The sequence below is a fragment of the Puma concolor genome, chromosome A2 (assembly GCF_028749965.1).
Source record: "Puma concolor isolate L17-30 chromosome A2, mPumCon1.1.hap2, whole genome shotgun sequence".
Classification (NCBI taxonomy): Eukaryota; Metazoa; Chordata; class Mammalia; order Carnivora; family Felidae; genus Puma; species Puma concolor.
Genome location: NC_141668.1, coordinates 141,641,886 through 141,657,206, shown reverse-complemented (window position 1 = coordinate 141,657,206; position 15,321 = coordinate 141,641,886). Strand labels below are relative to the sequence as shown.

General features: G+C 41.8%; 1 protein-coding gene across 29 annotated transcripts in view; it reads right to left on the bottom strand.

Moving 5' to 3' along the window:
• CADPS (calcium dependent secretion activator) overlaps positions 1–15,321 on the bottom strand; it is a 481,928-nt gene that overhangs the window by 91,982 nt on the left and 374,625 nt on the right. For 12 of the 29 annotated variants that reach the window (XM_086697700.1, XM_086697704.1, XM_086697702.1 and 9 more), the window contains 4 exons: positions 11,362–11,468; positions 6,079–6,099; positions 4,719–4,875; positions 3,508–3,649 (listed from right to left, as the gene is read on the bottom strand). In XM_086697700.1, the coding sequence (XP_086553826.1) occupies positions 3,508–3,649; positions 4,719–4,875; positions 6,079–6,099; positions 11,362–11,468 (427 nt within the window). Of the gene's footprint in view, positions 1–3,507; positions 3,650–4,718; positions 4,876–6,078; positions 6,100–11,361; positions 11,469–14,958; positions 15,052–15,321 lie in introns of all 29 variants that reach the window. The other 17 variants (XM_086697721.1, XM_086697725.1, XM_086697722.1 and 14 more) reach the window with 3 other exon arrangements.

The following is a 15,321-nucleotide window of genomic DNA, read 5'->3' as shown; positions in this document are numbered from 1 at the left end:
GCCCATTCTTGACAGGCTGACGGCCTTCCGCTGTGGTTATAGAAGCGGTACAATGACATTTTCCACAAATGCATTGAGATGCTGATCATGACGGTTATCTGGCTTAAGGGACACAGAGATGCAGCAACCCATTCTCCCTTGCAGAGATGGAAGGCCATCTTTCTAGAGAAAAGCAGCACTAGAACTTGGCAATGTTTATCAAGTAGCTTCAGTTGTATCAAGCTCAAAGGATTATATTTCTGGTTTATTTTGCAGGTCTATATTTTGAAATAAGAAAATCTGAAGAAGAAAGAATACTTCTGTTTTTAGCAAACTCAATATATCAGTAGTATTTTCTTTTCAGAGTGCTGTTTTTCTTTAATAACTTGAATGTTAGTTTCTCTTGCAGTAAGCTTTACAATGCATTTCTCAGTCATTTTACCTATAATCAGGTGCCTGTAATCACAACTTTTGAAAAATGAAGAACAGAGCTATTTGAATATAACAATTATTTGAGGGAAAGGCTGTGTGTATGTATTGTCTGTGTGTGTATGTGTGTGTGTGTGTGCGCGCGCGTCTGTGTGTGTGTGTAATGGAGGAACACGTGGTAAGATTAGAGAAGGTTGTACAAACTGAATCTATTTACCTAAGTCAGTTTCTTGTTCTTGAGTACGCATAATAATAATAATAATAATAATAATAATAATAAAACATTCCAAAAAGAGCATTCTTTACTTGGGAAAAAAATACAAAAAGGAAAATGAATCTCTGCTTCTTCACTAGTGGTCAGATAAGAGTTTGTACTTTCTCTTCATGTGATAGGAAGTATAGAAAGACTCATTGTTAGCACATAAAAGGAAGTCCCAAGGTCTTTTTACCCTTCATTTTGTGCCGGCCATTTCTGCAAATCTGTCATAGCACCCACGTTCTGTTTACAAATCAGCTAATAAAATGTGTGTGGTTTCAAAGAATTGTAATTTCATGTATGTTTTAGTTGGCACTTCCAAATGTGTCCATATACTCCAAAAGGCATGTACTATTTACCACGAATTGAACAGACCACAATCACGGTCACTAACCAAGAGCACAGTTTGACCCGCAAAAAGCTACTTGAGAAGAAAAAAAAATCTACATAAAACATTCCCAAGCTATTATTCACAACTATTCATGCTTCCCTAATGGTCAGATCTTTAAATTACTGATCCAAGAGTTCAAATTGTATTCTTTTAATCATTCAAAAGAAATCCGCAACAAAACCCTCCCTAACACGTCCATTTGTGAAAGTCATTTTGATTCTACCTTTATTTCTTATGTTATCGAGAATATTTAATGCTGTAAGAGGAATAACAGATATCTGCTTGAAGAATTTAACAGATTATAAAATGACGTCAATGACATTCTCCCAGAGCTTCATGACAATTCTCAGATACCGGGTAGGGACATTTTAAAAAGTCAGTTTTGGGGCGCCTGGGTGGCGCAATCGGTTAAGCGTCCGACTTCAGCCAGGTCACGATCTCGCGGTCCGTGAGTTCGAGCCCCGCATCAGGCTCTGGGCTGATGGCTCAGAGCCTGGAGCCTGTTTCCGATTCTGTGTCTCCCTCTCTCTCTGCCCCTCCCCCGTTCATGCTCTGTCTCTCTCTGTCCCAAAAATAAATAAACGTTGAAAAAAAAATTTTTTAAAAAAAAAGTCAGTTTTATAGAGGAGAAGTTCAGAGAGTTTCAAAGTCTTGCCTTCTGGCTGGTAAGTGGAGGGCAAGGCCCTAACCCCAGGGCCCTTGAAGAAATACTGACGGATACCAATCATTTCCTCCCATGTTTGCTAGTAACAGCATCCACATTTAAACCCAAGTAAGTACAAGCTATTTCAAGACCATTACTATTTTGAAAATGTGAATATTACTCATTTGAACCTTTCCCTTTTCTCAGCTGTTCTCCACAGCACAAGTGTCTTGAATATAATGAGCATTTACAAAAAAATACAGCCCCTCGTTCACGCTTGATCATTAAGGGACCCAGTTTAACTCTCCTGCGTTAGAAGTCAGCAGGGCCATATTAAGAGAAGGTTATAAACCTGAGAATAACAAGCCAAGATTTAGATTTCTTGGTACTTGCGAATGAAGAGCAAGTACCTATTAACTTGCTTTCAGTAGGGTAAGTCAAGAAACTTCTCCTGTGGCTTAGACGTGGGGGAGGGGGGCAGGTGATGTGTGGCTGAGAAAGCTATTTTGCACTCATTTCTTTGTCAGTTAGAGTCGTGCAGTGTAATATGAAGAGGAAGAATCTTAATCCAGAAAACTGTGTAGAGACAGGGCACAAGTCAAGTCCTTGAACTTGAGGGAAATGTTTTAGATATTTGTTCTGAAGTACCTCAAAGTGTGCTGTACCTACCCCCGTGATGCTCTATACTGATTGTTACTTCTCAAAGATGGAAAGGACTAGAAAGAACAAAATGCTTTTCTTACAGAAAAGAAAAAACAAAAAGGAATCTGACAGGGCAAAATTAATACCAGGCTTTATTGGAGCTTTTCAAATCATACCATAAAATTCTCAACACCTAGCAGCCCTCTACTTCTCTAGAAAGGGGAGCCTAAGACTGACCCTCCAGCATTCTTGAGTCACAGCCCTCCTTCTTGCTGGGGACACAGGTGGCACTGATTGTGCCAGACATTTCCAATGGGATCTAAGATTTGCTAAGCAATTGTGGAAATTGCCAAATTTACACCCTACAGGATTTCCGGTCGTTGGTCCTACAGGAGCGATGTCCCATTGACAAAATAAGAGGTCAAATACATTTAGGAAGCTCCAGGTTAAACAGAGTTAAATAAGGGTCTGTATTACCATGCTCTCAGAGTTTTCAAATATGCTGCTGTGCTTTCTGCTTCTCCAGGAGATATAGGTGTGGGGTGGATGAGTGGGGTAGATAGACTTTCCTAAACATATCTGGCCACAGAGAAGTCTTCTCTCAAAGTGCGTCTCCAAGGACTAGACCAGGAAATGGCAAACTGTAGCCTACAGGACAGTTTCCTGGTTTTGAAAATAAAGTTTTATGGGAACACAGCCACACTCGTTCATTTGCCTTTTTGTCTGGTTTTGGTTTTTCACTACAAGGGTAGAGCCGAGGAGTTGTGACAGAGATTATGCACCTTGGAAAGCCTAAATATTCACTACCTGGCCTTTAATAGAAAGAGTTTGCTTGGCTAGACCCCTATGGAACACACTGTGGGAAACGTTAATTCCTAGGGGTATCACCACTGGAGTCAGCTACACAGTACTAACATCACAGCCAGGTTTCTATCCCTTATTTCTTATTTATCTTGTGCAATAAAACAAAGATTTCACTTCATAAAGCATTTCTCAACCTCCTTCTCCCTCCCCCACTTGTGGGTGAGCATCACAGTTAGAAACATGTACAGTGTTTGCTCTCTGTCCTTGCTAATGATAAAAACTGTGACACCGTTAATCCATTTCTGTATGACTGTCCAGCCATTTGCACCCAAACTCCGATGATATCAAAAGAGGCTTCCTTACTTGACTGGTTCCCATGACTCCCGCTCAAAGCCCCTGTGAATGGATTGTGCAATTGAGGACTCCATCAAATCCACATATCTAACCACAAGTGGGGCAAACAGGTCTTGCAGGTGTTTGTGAAATTTTCCATTGCACAAATTATCTAGAACAGATAAGCAAAAGCTTGGTAAGAACCCACAGTTGGTTTGTAAGCATACAATGTACATACAGAAGGGATTGTCTTTTATATTAAATATACCGTTTCTGGGGGAGGCGAAAAAGAAGCAGGGGGGAGGTAATAAAAGTATATGAATGGCACTGAAGCTCATGATTCAATCTGTGTGGGAGGAGAATGGAATTCAAAAATATTTCACCCATTTGTTTTGTTCTTCTAAAAAGGGAAAGCAATCACGCTCCTTTAAAAACACAGTGAGGGGCGCCTGGGTGGCTCAGTCGGTTGAGCGTCCGACTTTGGCTCAGGTCATGATCTCACAGTTCGTGGGTTCGAGCCCCACGTCTGGCTCTGTGCTGACAGCTCAGAGCCAGGAGCCTGCTTCCGATTCTGTGTCTCCCTCTCTCTCTGCCCCTCCCCCACTCACACTCTGTTTCTCTCTCCTTCAAAAATAAATAAACATTAAAAAAAATTTTTTTTAAATTAACTCTAAAAACACAGTGAAAACAATGATCGACAACTGGTTTTCAAGTTTTCCTTGCACCCACTCCCCTCCCTCCCGTGACATGCCCAGAAAGAAAGAGCATTCTGTCCCCCTCCCCTCCTTCATCACTTCTTGGAAGGAAGGTTTATTTTATGGCTATGTGTTGCTGTAAGGTACTGAAACGCTTGGGGTGTTATTTAGCTGGAAATTGTTTTTCATCTAGAAAACATCTTTCAATAAAAATTTCAAAATGTGAAGAGGTTAAGTTAATTAGCTTGTTCAAAAGCAAATAAAACACACAGGCATGGGTCCCGCTTATCACACAGCTCTTGAGTTCTCCTGCCTAGGGAAGAGAGGGCTTTCCTGTAACAGGACATTTGTTGGAAGAACGAGAATGGCCATCAGCTGTAAGCTTGTGTTGTTTTTAAAGTCATAAGAAAACTACGAAGGGGGTTCACGAGCCTGTAGTCTGCCTGGGACAGAGGAGACATCTCATTGATCTGTTTATTTACCTATTATTGATCTATTTATCTGCACACTACTTAGGAAAGTCAACCAGTCGAAGACGATACGTACAATCAGTACGGAGAAAATCATTCAGCAGCTGAAACAGTGGAAAACTGTCCCATGTGTCTGGGGGCTGCACCTCTAACGCCGCATCCATATCCACTGCAAAGAGTGACAGGAACGTCTCCGCATGCTCCACCATCAAGTCTGACCACCACGCAAAGGCCTTTGAAATTTGGCAGAAAAACAACAGACAAAGAGGCGATGAGCTTTTCTCTCCCACCGAAGATGTGAAGTCAAGTCCTCACTGGTCAAGATTAATGGTGCATCAGCAGGGTTTGGTGACTTTATTGTAAAAAGAACAGCATTTTTCAGACAAGTGGGCTTTTACGTGTCCCGAGGCAATGCTTTTCATAATTCCAGGCCTGCCTTCAAACGTATTCTGATCTGCTGGTCAGAGGACGCAGCCGGAGGAATGGCAGACGTGGAACTTCTGTTCAATTTACAATAATCCAGTACGTTTTGAGTCATGCTCTTTGTCACTGCCGTTGGCTAGCTCTTGCTCTAGGGTATTCGAATTTGGGAGTTTCTTCACTGTGTTTATGGGTTTTCTGCTGGTCTAACTTGAAAATTTGCAGTTATTATTCACTTACATCTATACATCTGGGCTTAAATGTCTACGGTCTCATACAAGCTCAGCAACTCATTATTTCTCTATGCATCGGTAATGTCACTCCTATTTCATACCAAGGCAAAGGAAACCATTGTTGCAATTGTCACCAAACTTTTAAGTCAAAATCTCTTTCAGCAGGGAGCCTCTGGTTTTGCATCCTGCCTGTAGGGAAGATCAGGCTTACGCTAGGAAGCACTCAGTAAGATCAGGACTTACTTTTCCGGGGGTCGGACACATATGTACATTGAAAACCAAAAAATATCAGTGAAGTAACTCATTTTCATGCACGTGGGTCCTTGGAAATCATTGTGCAGGGTCTCAGGGACAACATTCGCATCGGACGAGGCCAGATGTGAATGCCATTCAAAGGCATGCATGCATGTTGACTAATCATTTCTGGCAGGGAGCATGCAGAATGAGTGGCGGTGTCAACAGCCCCCCCCCTTTTTTTCCTGATTTCAAAGAGAGCAGAGAAACAAAAGCAAATTGGCTGCCCATCTTGTCCCCCAGCCCCCAACCCAATGCCGTAAAGTATTTACATTGGAAACACTTTCCGGAGCATTCACCAAAAAAAAAGATGGGAAGGCGTTTGGAAACATGAAAGATGATTATGGAAATAATTCCATAAATGAAAAGAGTTTGCTCAATGGCCAAGCTCTTCTGTGATTCATTAGTTATTTGGGGATATTCTAACAGCCACTAGGAGGCAGAATAGGGGTCCACCTCTCTTCTTTCATGAGATTTCATTTTACTTACTTCTCCTTTATCAACATGTGGCTGGTTTGCAAATTAAATGGAAAAAATCAAGTCATGGACCATTCTGCAAGGTCAGCGTGGCTGGAAATTGACACCTGCTGTTTCCATTTTAACTTACAGTAAAACCTCACCGACTCAGAGTAAGGAGAGAAGAGAGATGCTCGCCTGTCAGCAAAAAAGCCTACATTATGGGGTTTTCTAAAAAGAGATATCATTTTACTGCTTTCAAATGCAGTCAGTACTTGGGCACGAAAGTGAAAGGCGTTTGCTGGTTGCCATGTAAGTGTCTCATAAATGTAGAGGTTTTTTTTTAAACTTCTAATAACCATAGACCCACTGATGCTTAAAGTGAAGTCAAAGAGATAGAAGCTTTAACTTCAGAGGTCCTGGGATAAAACTTGTGAGAAGAGCCGTTAGAATTTCCAGAGAAAGTTGAGATCATGTCAAACATTCCACTTCAGAAAAATGAAAAGAGCCACATCTGCAGTTGAATTGCCGCAAGTATTTGTGTCTGAATCGATGAGGTTTTATTGTGGTTTTCCTGCCTGGGCACGAGGTCCCTGGGGTGTGGGGCTGGCTCCACACTGACTACCTGGCTAAATCCGGCAGAGGAAGAAATCCTCTGCCCCACCCCCGGAGCTCTCCCAGCCACCTGTGTTTTGGGCAGAGACCTTGAAAATATTGGAACTTGCTGGAGTCCCACTCCCACCCCCACCCCTAGATGGCGGGATGACTCTCATTAATCCTGATGCAGGAGATTTGCAAACTTCACAAAGACACGCCAAATGTTGGCTGATACTTCCTCATTAGTTATTTTATGAACTTTATAGCTTCAGGGTGAGTCCAAGTAAACAGTTACTGGGAAGACTGAGTTGCCTACTCAGATATGATTTTGCTCTCGGATGACGGGGGTGGGGGGGCAGGGTGTGGAGAAAAAGAAAGAGAGAGAGAGAAAAAAAGAACAAAAAACCAATCCTAAATGTCTGAAATTCCAAATTTCTTAGCCCAACTTCACGCCTGGTTCTTACTAGGTTTATTGAGACGTTGCAAACCAGAGGCCCAAATAAGCACCCACTTCTATCTATAGAGAGCCTAGTCCCTCATTGGAATTTCATAAAATTGAGCAATTATCTATAGCTGTTGCATGAATAGGTATATAGATAGGTAACCCTACAAAGAACAATGACTACCATGATATGAATGATCACTATTGAAGTCTGGCAGAGAAACTTTGGATTCTAAAGTGAAGATCATTTAAATATAATAGCTGTAGGAGAAATGAAGACCAAATCTATTTCTGTCCACCCAAGGTAATTCTTCCAGAACCACATCAGGAGGTTCTGGAGAAAAGATTCTGGCAAGGGCAGTCACAACCAAAAAGCCATTATCATAATTTCAATCAAATGAACAGAATCCGTGTGACTGGGTTGGGCAAGGCAAGCTTGAAAATTTAAAAAAAAACACCAAAACAAAACCTAACAACTATATTTATCTCACGCTTGTTCATACAGGTGAATGCTACTTTGGTACACGACCGAACTCAAAGTCTGTGGGCATCCGAAGCCTTTGGAGATCTTTTCCAAAGATAATAAGGAGTTGTACTTTGGCTTCTAAATACTTACCCGCTCATTTCATTATTTAAAGGCAAAGATGTATGCTTTAGGAATACAGTCCACCACACTGAGCACATTGTCTATTTTGTACACAAACTACATGTATATATGTATCCCTTCGTGTACCACAATACATATATACATATACATACGTATACATAGAGAGAGATTGGAAAGGGAGAGTAATGATACGTGAAGGCATTATTCGTGTGTATGTGTGTGCGTGCATGTGGGAATAACTTCAGCTCTCAGAGCAGAATTAAGCTGAGATTAAGAAATAAACGTGACAACTACCACCGTATCGTGCATGCGTGTATGTGTGACATAGTTCCAGCCGATGAGAATGTTTTCTCTTGGGGTATTTAATTACTTTGTACTGGAATTAAAAATGATTCTAAGGATTGTTGGGTTTTTTTGGTGAGGGAGGCAAGTCTACTTGTCACATTCGTTTGTGTAGAGCCACGAAACGCCATGGCTCCACGGCCGAGATCCATGCTTAGGGTTTAGTGATTTTCTTGAGTGTATCTGAGCGATCAGAGAAGATGCAAGGAGGACTGGTCAGTAGAAAAAAAAATTCTTCATACTTCATTCTTTTTGGCAGCCAAACCTCGTCTTAAACATATCAGAGCAAATTCTACTTCGTTAGCTGTAGTCCAGGGGGCTCTCGACCCAGCTCTACTTTGAAATCAGCTGGGCAGTTTTACAAATTACTAATACTCAGCTCCTCCCCGTGAGATTCTGACTCCTCGAGCTGGGGTGACACCCTGGCATCAGTAAGTTTTAAGGGCTTTCCAGGTGATTGCAATCTGTAAGTGAACGCTCCGAACAAACGGTGCCTTTCTGGATGCTTCCACCTTGAAAAGAGCCCCTTCTTCTTTCCACATATTCTGTCTGTACCTGTCACTTGACACTTTCCACATAGGTTTTGTCCTTTTTCATGATCACATACTCAATATATTTGGCTTCCTTAGCAATTCGTCCCCAAAAACGCAACAGCCAAGCTTTGCTGAGGACTTACTACGTGCCAGGCATCACGCCAGACACTTTACTTCACGCGGACTTCCATCCCCAAACGACCATCTGAGGTAGATTCTATTATTCTCTCTCATTTACAGGATAAGAGAGGTTACGTAACCCGGTCGAGATCATAAAGCAAGGGGCAGGTAAAGCTGGAATTCGAACTCAAGCTTCTCTGACACAGAACCCGAGCTCCTGGCCACTATGCACTGTATTGTTTGAAGGTCAAGACTGCCTTATGTTTCCTTGTTCTCCCAAAAAGCACTGAGGTAGGTTGCCTCGGTGCTTAGCAGATAGGTAACTTTTGATCCATTCATGAAATTCTGTGATTGGGTGAAATTACTAATTCAGGAAACGATCCTGTACATTTCTCTAAAACCGAATCAAGTCTCCCAATTCCAAAGTGTGAAGTTTTCAGTCTAACTTCTAATGGAAACAGAATTGGATTTATTCCTACCCTATTTACTTACCCCGGATGGCTTTTCAATGCATAAGATTAAAATATTTTTATGATGATGGTTATTAGGGCAGTTTAAGATGATGATTAGCGCTTACTGAGAAAAGTGCTTGTCTGGAAAAGTAAAACAAACAAAAATGTCTTCTTTGTAATATCAGCTTCCCTTTGGTACCTCTTTTGAGTAATTTAGGAAAATATTCATCCTTCCTTAGCCTGTAGCAGCCTGAGAGTATCACGTGATTACAAATGAAGCATGTCTGTCACTTTTGTTCTTCTTTTAGTTAAAAGGACAGCAGCACAGCTGTGACTGAGGAAAGCCATCCTCTTCGTATCCAGGTCTTTAGAAATGTGTAGATTTGGTTTGGCATCATGGGAAAAGCCTCAACATCCAAATCAGGGGAGGGCAGGCCAGAACCCCTGTGGAGCTCTGGAAATGATTCGGTGGACACCCAGAAAGAACGTACTTACCGTCACTTAAACCCCCAAGGCCCCCCATCTGAAAAGGATGTCCTCTAGGATGGAGTCGAAAAAAAATTATCCTAGCCCAACTTAATTTTATATGTCTGGAGGTAGGTCCTAGTTTCCAGGTTTGCAGGGGGTTGATTTGGCCCCTCTTCTCATTCCCGGCTGTGCACCGCTTGTAGGAGTTAGTTACACTCGCCTCAAAGGGTCTTCACCCCGTTCTTAGGAGGGTTTTGGGGGGAATCATGATTCTTTGACACTCTCTCTATATATAAATACTGTATATATGATTCACATACAGACAGTTGTAGAGGAAGATTAGTATCACTCTGGCTAGCTACTGGTTACTACATTCGGTACTCAACTGCTGTGGTAAAGGTAAGTACAGACGGACGTAGGAAACTAAGACAGGCTAAGGACAGGATCCAGGCAGGTAGGAGGCGCGTGTCGGGATGTAACTGCACTTGTTGTTAAGTATGTCACTCGCTTCATGCACGCACAAGAGAACCCCCACATTTACCCTGCCGTGGAGGGCCATTTCACAAGCAGTCCACTGGAAGTTGCCGTTACATTCCTCGGGTCAGTGTTAGGAAGCAGGAGCACCCAGGAAAAATCCCAGTAGAAGACATGATACTTGGAAGGGCATGCACAGACTATGACAGCAGGTGGCTGGCTCATTCGGCTTAGTCACATACCTCTTTTCCCTGCCACGATCAGCCATGATTGAGTGGAACAGTAGAAAAACAGGGAGGAAATTTAAATATGCAATCAGGCATTAGTCGGGACGATTGGATTTATGGTGTATTATATATTATGTAACTACACTGTCAATTTTCCTGTATCATGGGAATGATCATTTTAAGTGCTTGAGAAATTGCTTTTATGGAGTGCCTTGGTTCCCCTCTTGCTGCAGAACTGAATGGAGAGGAAGAGCGAAAATTAGTGCGATTTTCAAAAAGGTTATTTTAAGAGCAATTTTAAATCTCGGTTTCTGAAACAGGAAGTGACAAAATAGTTTGACCATAATGGCATCTTGGGATCTTTTTTCTTTTGGAAGGGTTGGGTTGTTGAAGTCCTTGCAGTTTTGGGATTTAGTTAGCCTTGAAATCCCTTAGTTTACAGCTATTATCAAAACGATCGTTTTGACAGTGGTTCGTAAAAGAAAAAGAAAAAGTAGGCTGTATTTATTCAGATGTATGTTGGAGAATCGACAAGTTGAACAACACAGAATAATTTGCTTCCGTCACCGCATTTAGCAACCTAGGTCATCCGAGATTAACCAGTGAAGGCTCTCGTGCGAGCAGAGTAAGTTACAGAGATAAATTCAAAAACATGGCCTGCGATCCACACACCAAATAAAATGAATAAAAACAACAGTGGTGGCAACAACAACAACCACAAAAGACCAAAAAGTATCGTGTGTGTTCCCGACGATAACCTTGTGCTGCTGGAATACATGTTATCTTTAAAATACACTCACCTCTTTTGCTTGTTGTTAGAAACATCTGAAAACTTAAAGCTGAAATGTATAACATGTAGCCACTTTTTGTTTGTTTTAAACGACCTTCCAAGGGCTTCTCCTTGCAAAACTTCCACTCGCCTTCTCTTTGCAAGGCCAGTTAAAAGAACATGTGTGTTAAGGCATCTCGTTGGTTTGAATTGCTGGGAGGATGGGGTCTGCACTTTCCCGCTAAGGGACACCCAGAGAAACAACTTCCCGCCCGGCCCGCTCACCTCCGCGTGGTGCTCCTCATTCTGTTGGAGAACCTCAATGACTAGTTCAGCAAGACGGATTGTGTCTTCGAGCTTTTTGGCAGGAGTGATTAATCGGCCTACATTTTCTGTAGTACAAGAATTGGTGTTAAAATTCAGTGAGAGCTTCGGGCTAGTTTTGCGGCCATTAGAACTAGTGGATAAGACATTTCAAATCATCACCAATTTTTTTTTCTCTAAAGGTTCATGCAAATGTTCAGTGCCACGTAATTAGTAGTGAGCAGACCATAAAGCCATTTTGTTATTAACACCATCCTCATTATAATACATATTAAGAAAAAGCAGTGCTCCAGCTGCAAATTTTCATAGTAAGGCTATATTAAGTTTATGACAGCCCATTTCCAATTGAGTGACATTTTGTACACACGTTCTTTAAAGACAGCATAAATGCACTATCTTATATCACTCTCTAGACCGTGTTCGCGCTACCTGAGGCAGGACTCTGACCCCTGACTGCTGTGACATTTGTTTCCTGGATTTGTCCCTGAACGTTTGGTACTTCAGCTTTGTTTTTCATTACAGGTCTGCATGCTTAACAGGTATTGGAATGTTCACTTGGAACAAACAGAATCAAACGTCTGGCTGTTTGAAGTTGTCCAGGGAGGAAACTGAAAGCTAACGGACATTCCTGAGCTATTAGGTAGAAGACAGGATAGAATCATTAAAAGGGCGTTGGGGGTAGAGGACTGGAGGAAGGGATGGTAGTCTGTGCCACGGTTGGTAGGATTGAAATTTTATTTGGGGGGTGGGGGTAGTGGTGGCAATGATGTACTCAAAACTGGTTCTTTGTTGTTAGTTTTTATTATGTTGAAAGCATTGTGTTTTTTTTTTTTTTTTATTAAATTTTTTTTTTCAACGTTTATTTATTTTTGGGACAGAGAGAGACAGAGCATGAACGGGGGAGGAGCAGAGAGAGAGGGAGACACAGAATCGGAAACAGGCTCCAGGCTCTGAGCCATCAGCCCAGAGCCCGATGCGGGGCTCGAACTCACGGACCGCGAGATCGTGACCTGGCTGAAGTCGGACGCTTAACCGACTGCGCCACCCAGGCGCCCCAAAAGCATTGTGTTTTGATCTGACCCAAGACCAAACGGAACCCTGGTTCAGGGTGAGTCTTTCCAAGAGCGGATGCAGGAATATTTGGTGATGTCATTATGTTACCAAAAATGAGAAACTTTTTTTCCTGGGGGAAATCTTTTTATTTAAAATGTAAAGATGTTCCTAGCCAATGAAATTGCTTGAATTCAACCAGTCTGAACCCACAGGGGATCCTCTATTTCATGTTTAAACCTTCGAACTCTGAAGCCTCGGAGACGTTGGGAGCACACGGGGTGAAATGGCAGTAGGATCCGTTAGTGTGATTCCACAGCCAGGTTATATATGTGCACAAAAAGACTGCCAGAACTTGTTTTTATCCCCTCCTCTAAAGCAGATATATTTTGGCGTCAGGATTTTTCTAACTAGAGAAAATTACTTAAACTTCACAGGAAGGTTTTCTTGTTGTTTATGCTGTTGTTTGGCCGGGGGGGGGGGGGGGGCGGGCAGGGGGTGGGGGGCGCGGAGATGAGGTTTAAACAAATAGGTGACTGCGAATTTACAAAAGAAATTTAAAAGGGCCGTCTCATTTTCCATTGTACATTTGTCAGACAGGCAATGAACATCAGACGAGTAGTAATGTGGGATTTAATAATGAAAAACAAATTCAGTGAGCCACTGTATAAAGAGTATTTCAGCCAATGGGAATGAAGAATGGTAGATGGGGTTGGGGAAGACTGTCGAGGTCCTGGGAGTTTCAGTCCAACAAAGTCCCACGACTGGAGCGAAAAGTGGGCTTTCTGGATTCAGGCCAATGGGACACTCCATGGTTTGTACCGCACACAGGTGGAAATGGCTGGGTAGGGTTAGGGCATGAGGGAAGCAGGGGACATAAGTGTGCAGATCAGGCAGGGAATGTCTGCCACTCAGGGTGAGGACATGTGAAGAGTTTAGGGTTGATAGCTCATCGCCTGGTCCAGAGCAATGACTGTATGGAGAGATAAAGAGCGACAAGGTTGATTTCTGTGCTTTGGGGGCACGAGGCCTGTTTAAAATTTCATAAATGGGCTATCATAATTTCATCAGGAGACTTTCAGGCATTTCTACAAACATACTGTGTATATATGTTTGAGTAATATGTGTAGAATGAGGTATTTGCATTTTGATAGTAAATATGCATAAGCTACTATTTTTTATTAGTTGATATTCACATTTACACATCAATTTGCAAATTCCTCATCCTATGCTTATTACCCATTCGACACATACACCCACATACACACATCACACACTTACAGACATTTTCTAGTAACCAGACAAGCCTGCACATTAATACAAATCTGCAGGAAATCCCACTTGGGGCACATCTTTGAAATCTCTAGCTTTAAGAATAAAGAACATTGTCCTTTTGGGTGGAATACTCACCAAATCTAGGGGGAATTCTAGCTGTACGTGACACATGATATAGACATGAAATAATTCCTACCAACATTTGTATGTACTTTTATTTAAAAAACTGTGAATGATTTTCATGTCTGGAGAAATCCAAGATGCTTAAGCTAGGACCACCTGAAGATTTGTTTTAATATGCAGTACTCTTAGATTGACTACAATATATATTGATAGATACACATAAAGTGTATATGTGCATGCAGCCATTCTATAAGTGTGTGCACATGTACACAGATATGTGTATGCCTGATGTATATATACAAACAGTATGTTTAATAAAACCTTTTGCAGTTTTACTTTAACAGGCAACCATTAACATAAGCAGGTTAAGGATCCTTTAATCTAGGATGCTTGATCTTCCAATTAACCCATGGAGCAGATTTTCATTTACTATTAATTCGCTGCAATTCCATTATCTGTAGATCAAGCCACTTTGCTGAGACAAGATACTATTTTCCTCTTCATTTGCGTAGCTAACTGACTAGCTAAATGGCAAAAATTGTACTGGAAACAACTTGTCTAAGATGTTGTCTTTAAAGAAAATATTGTGCAAAATCCTGTAGCACGTCCTCCCTCCCCCCCCCCAGCAGAGGTCAAGGAGAAATTTGTGCTTAAACGTGACTTTTTTTTTTTTTTTTGTCACTTCCGCTGTCTTGAAACGTATTGCAACATTCCTATCTCCCAATCGTGTACCTGCTGGAGCACTGAGGAAAGGCAACTACAACTACAATATACTTAGTAAACATTTCATACAACAGAATTGAAGCTCATAACATATAAAAAAAATCGTCATGCAAAATGTTATGCAACAATGTTATTTTGTGCTGACATTGAGGTTTGAAAATGTTGCATATGTCAGACATAGCTAGAGACAAAAAAAAAAAATGTGGACATTTGGAAATAAATGCTCTCTTTCGACTGTCTCAAAACCTACAGTGTCACACTCGAGAGCCGGAGCCGCACGCAGCTCAGTGTTCCAAACCGAAACAAAATTTCCAGAAGAAAAATGAACGGAAAAGCAAACTAAGCTAGAAAGCTGCTGAGTACAATAACGGTAGAAGTTTACAGTACTTGGTTTTGGCCTAGGCATGCCTTTGAGCCTCTGAGATAGCATGCTGGTCTGCGTTTGGGAGGGTGGAGGAGGCCCAGGAGGCGCTGGGGGGGCTGCTCAGGTAGGTGAGGAGAGACAGTAAAAAAAGTAAAGAGACAAAGTGACTTTTTACAAAGGTGACAAGTAAGATGACAAACTCTGAAAAGAACAACCAAACAAGCAAATGTGATAAAACACAAATGGAGAGCTGCTCCTTTCTAGGAGTCACTGCAACGTTACAGAGGCGTGACATTGTGCGACAAGGGACGGGACTCTTACCAGCATCACCAGCACCACCCTACCGAGACACTCAGAGGCTGAATGCAAATACTGGATGCCCTTAT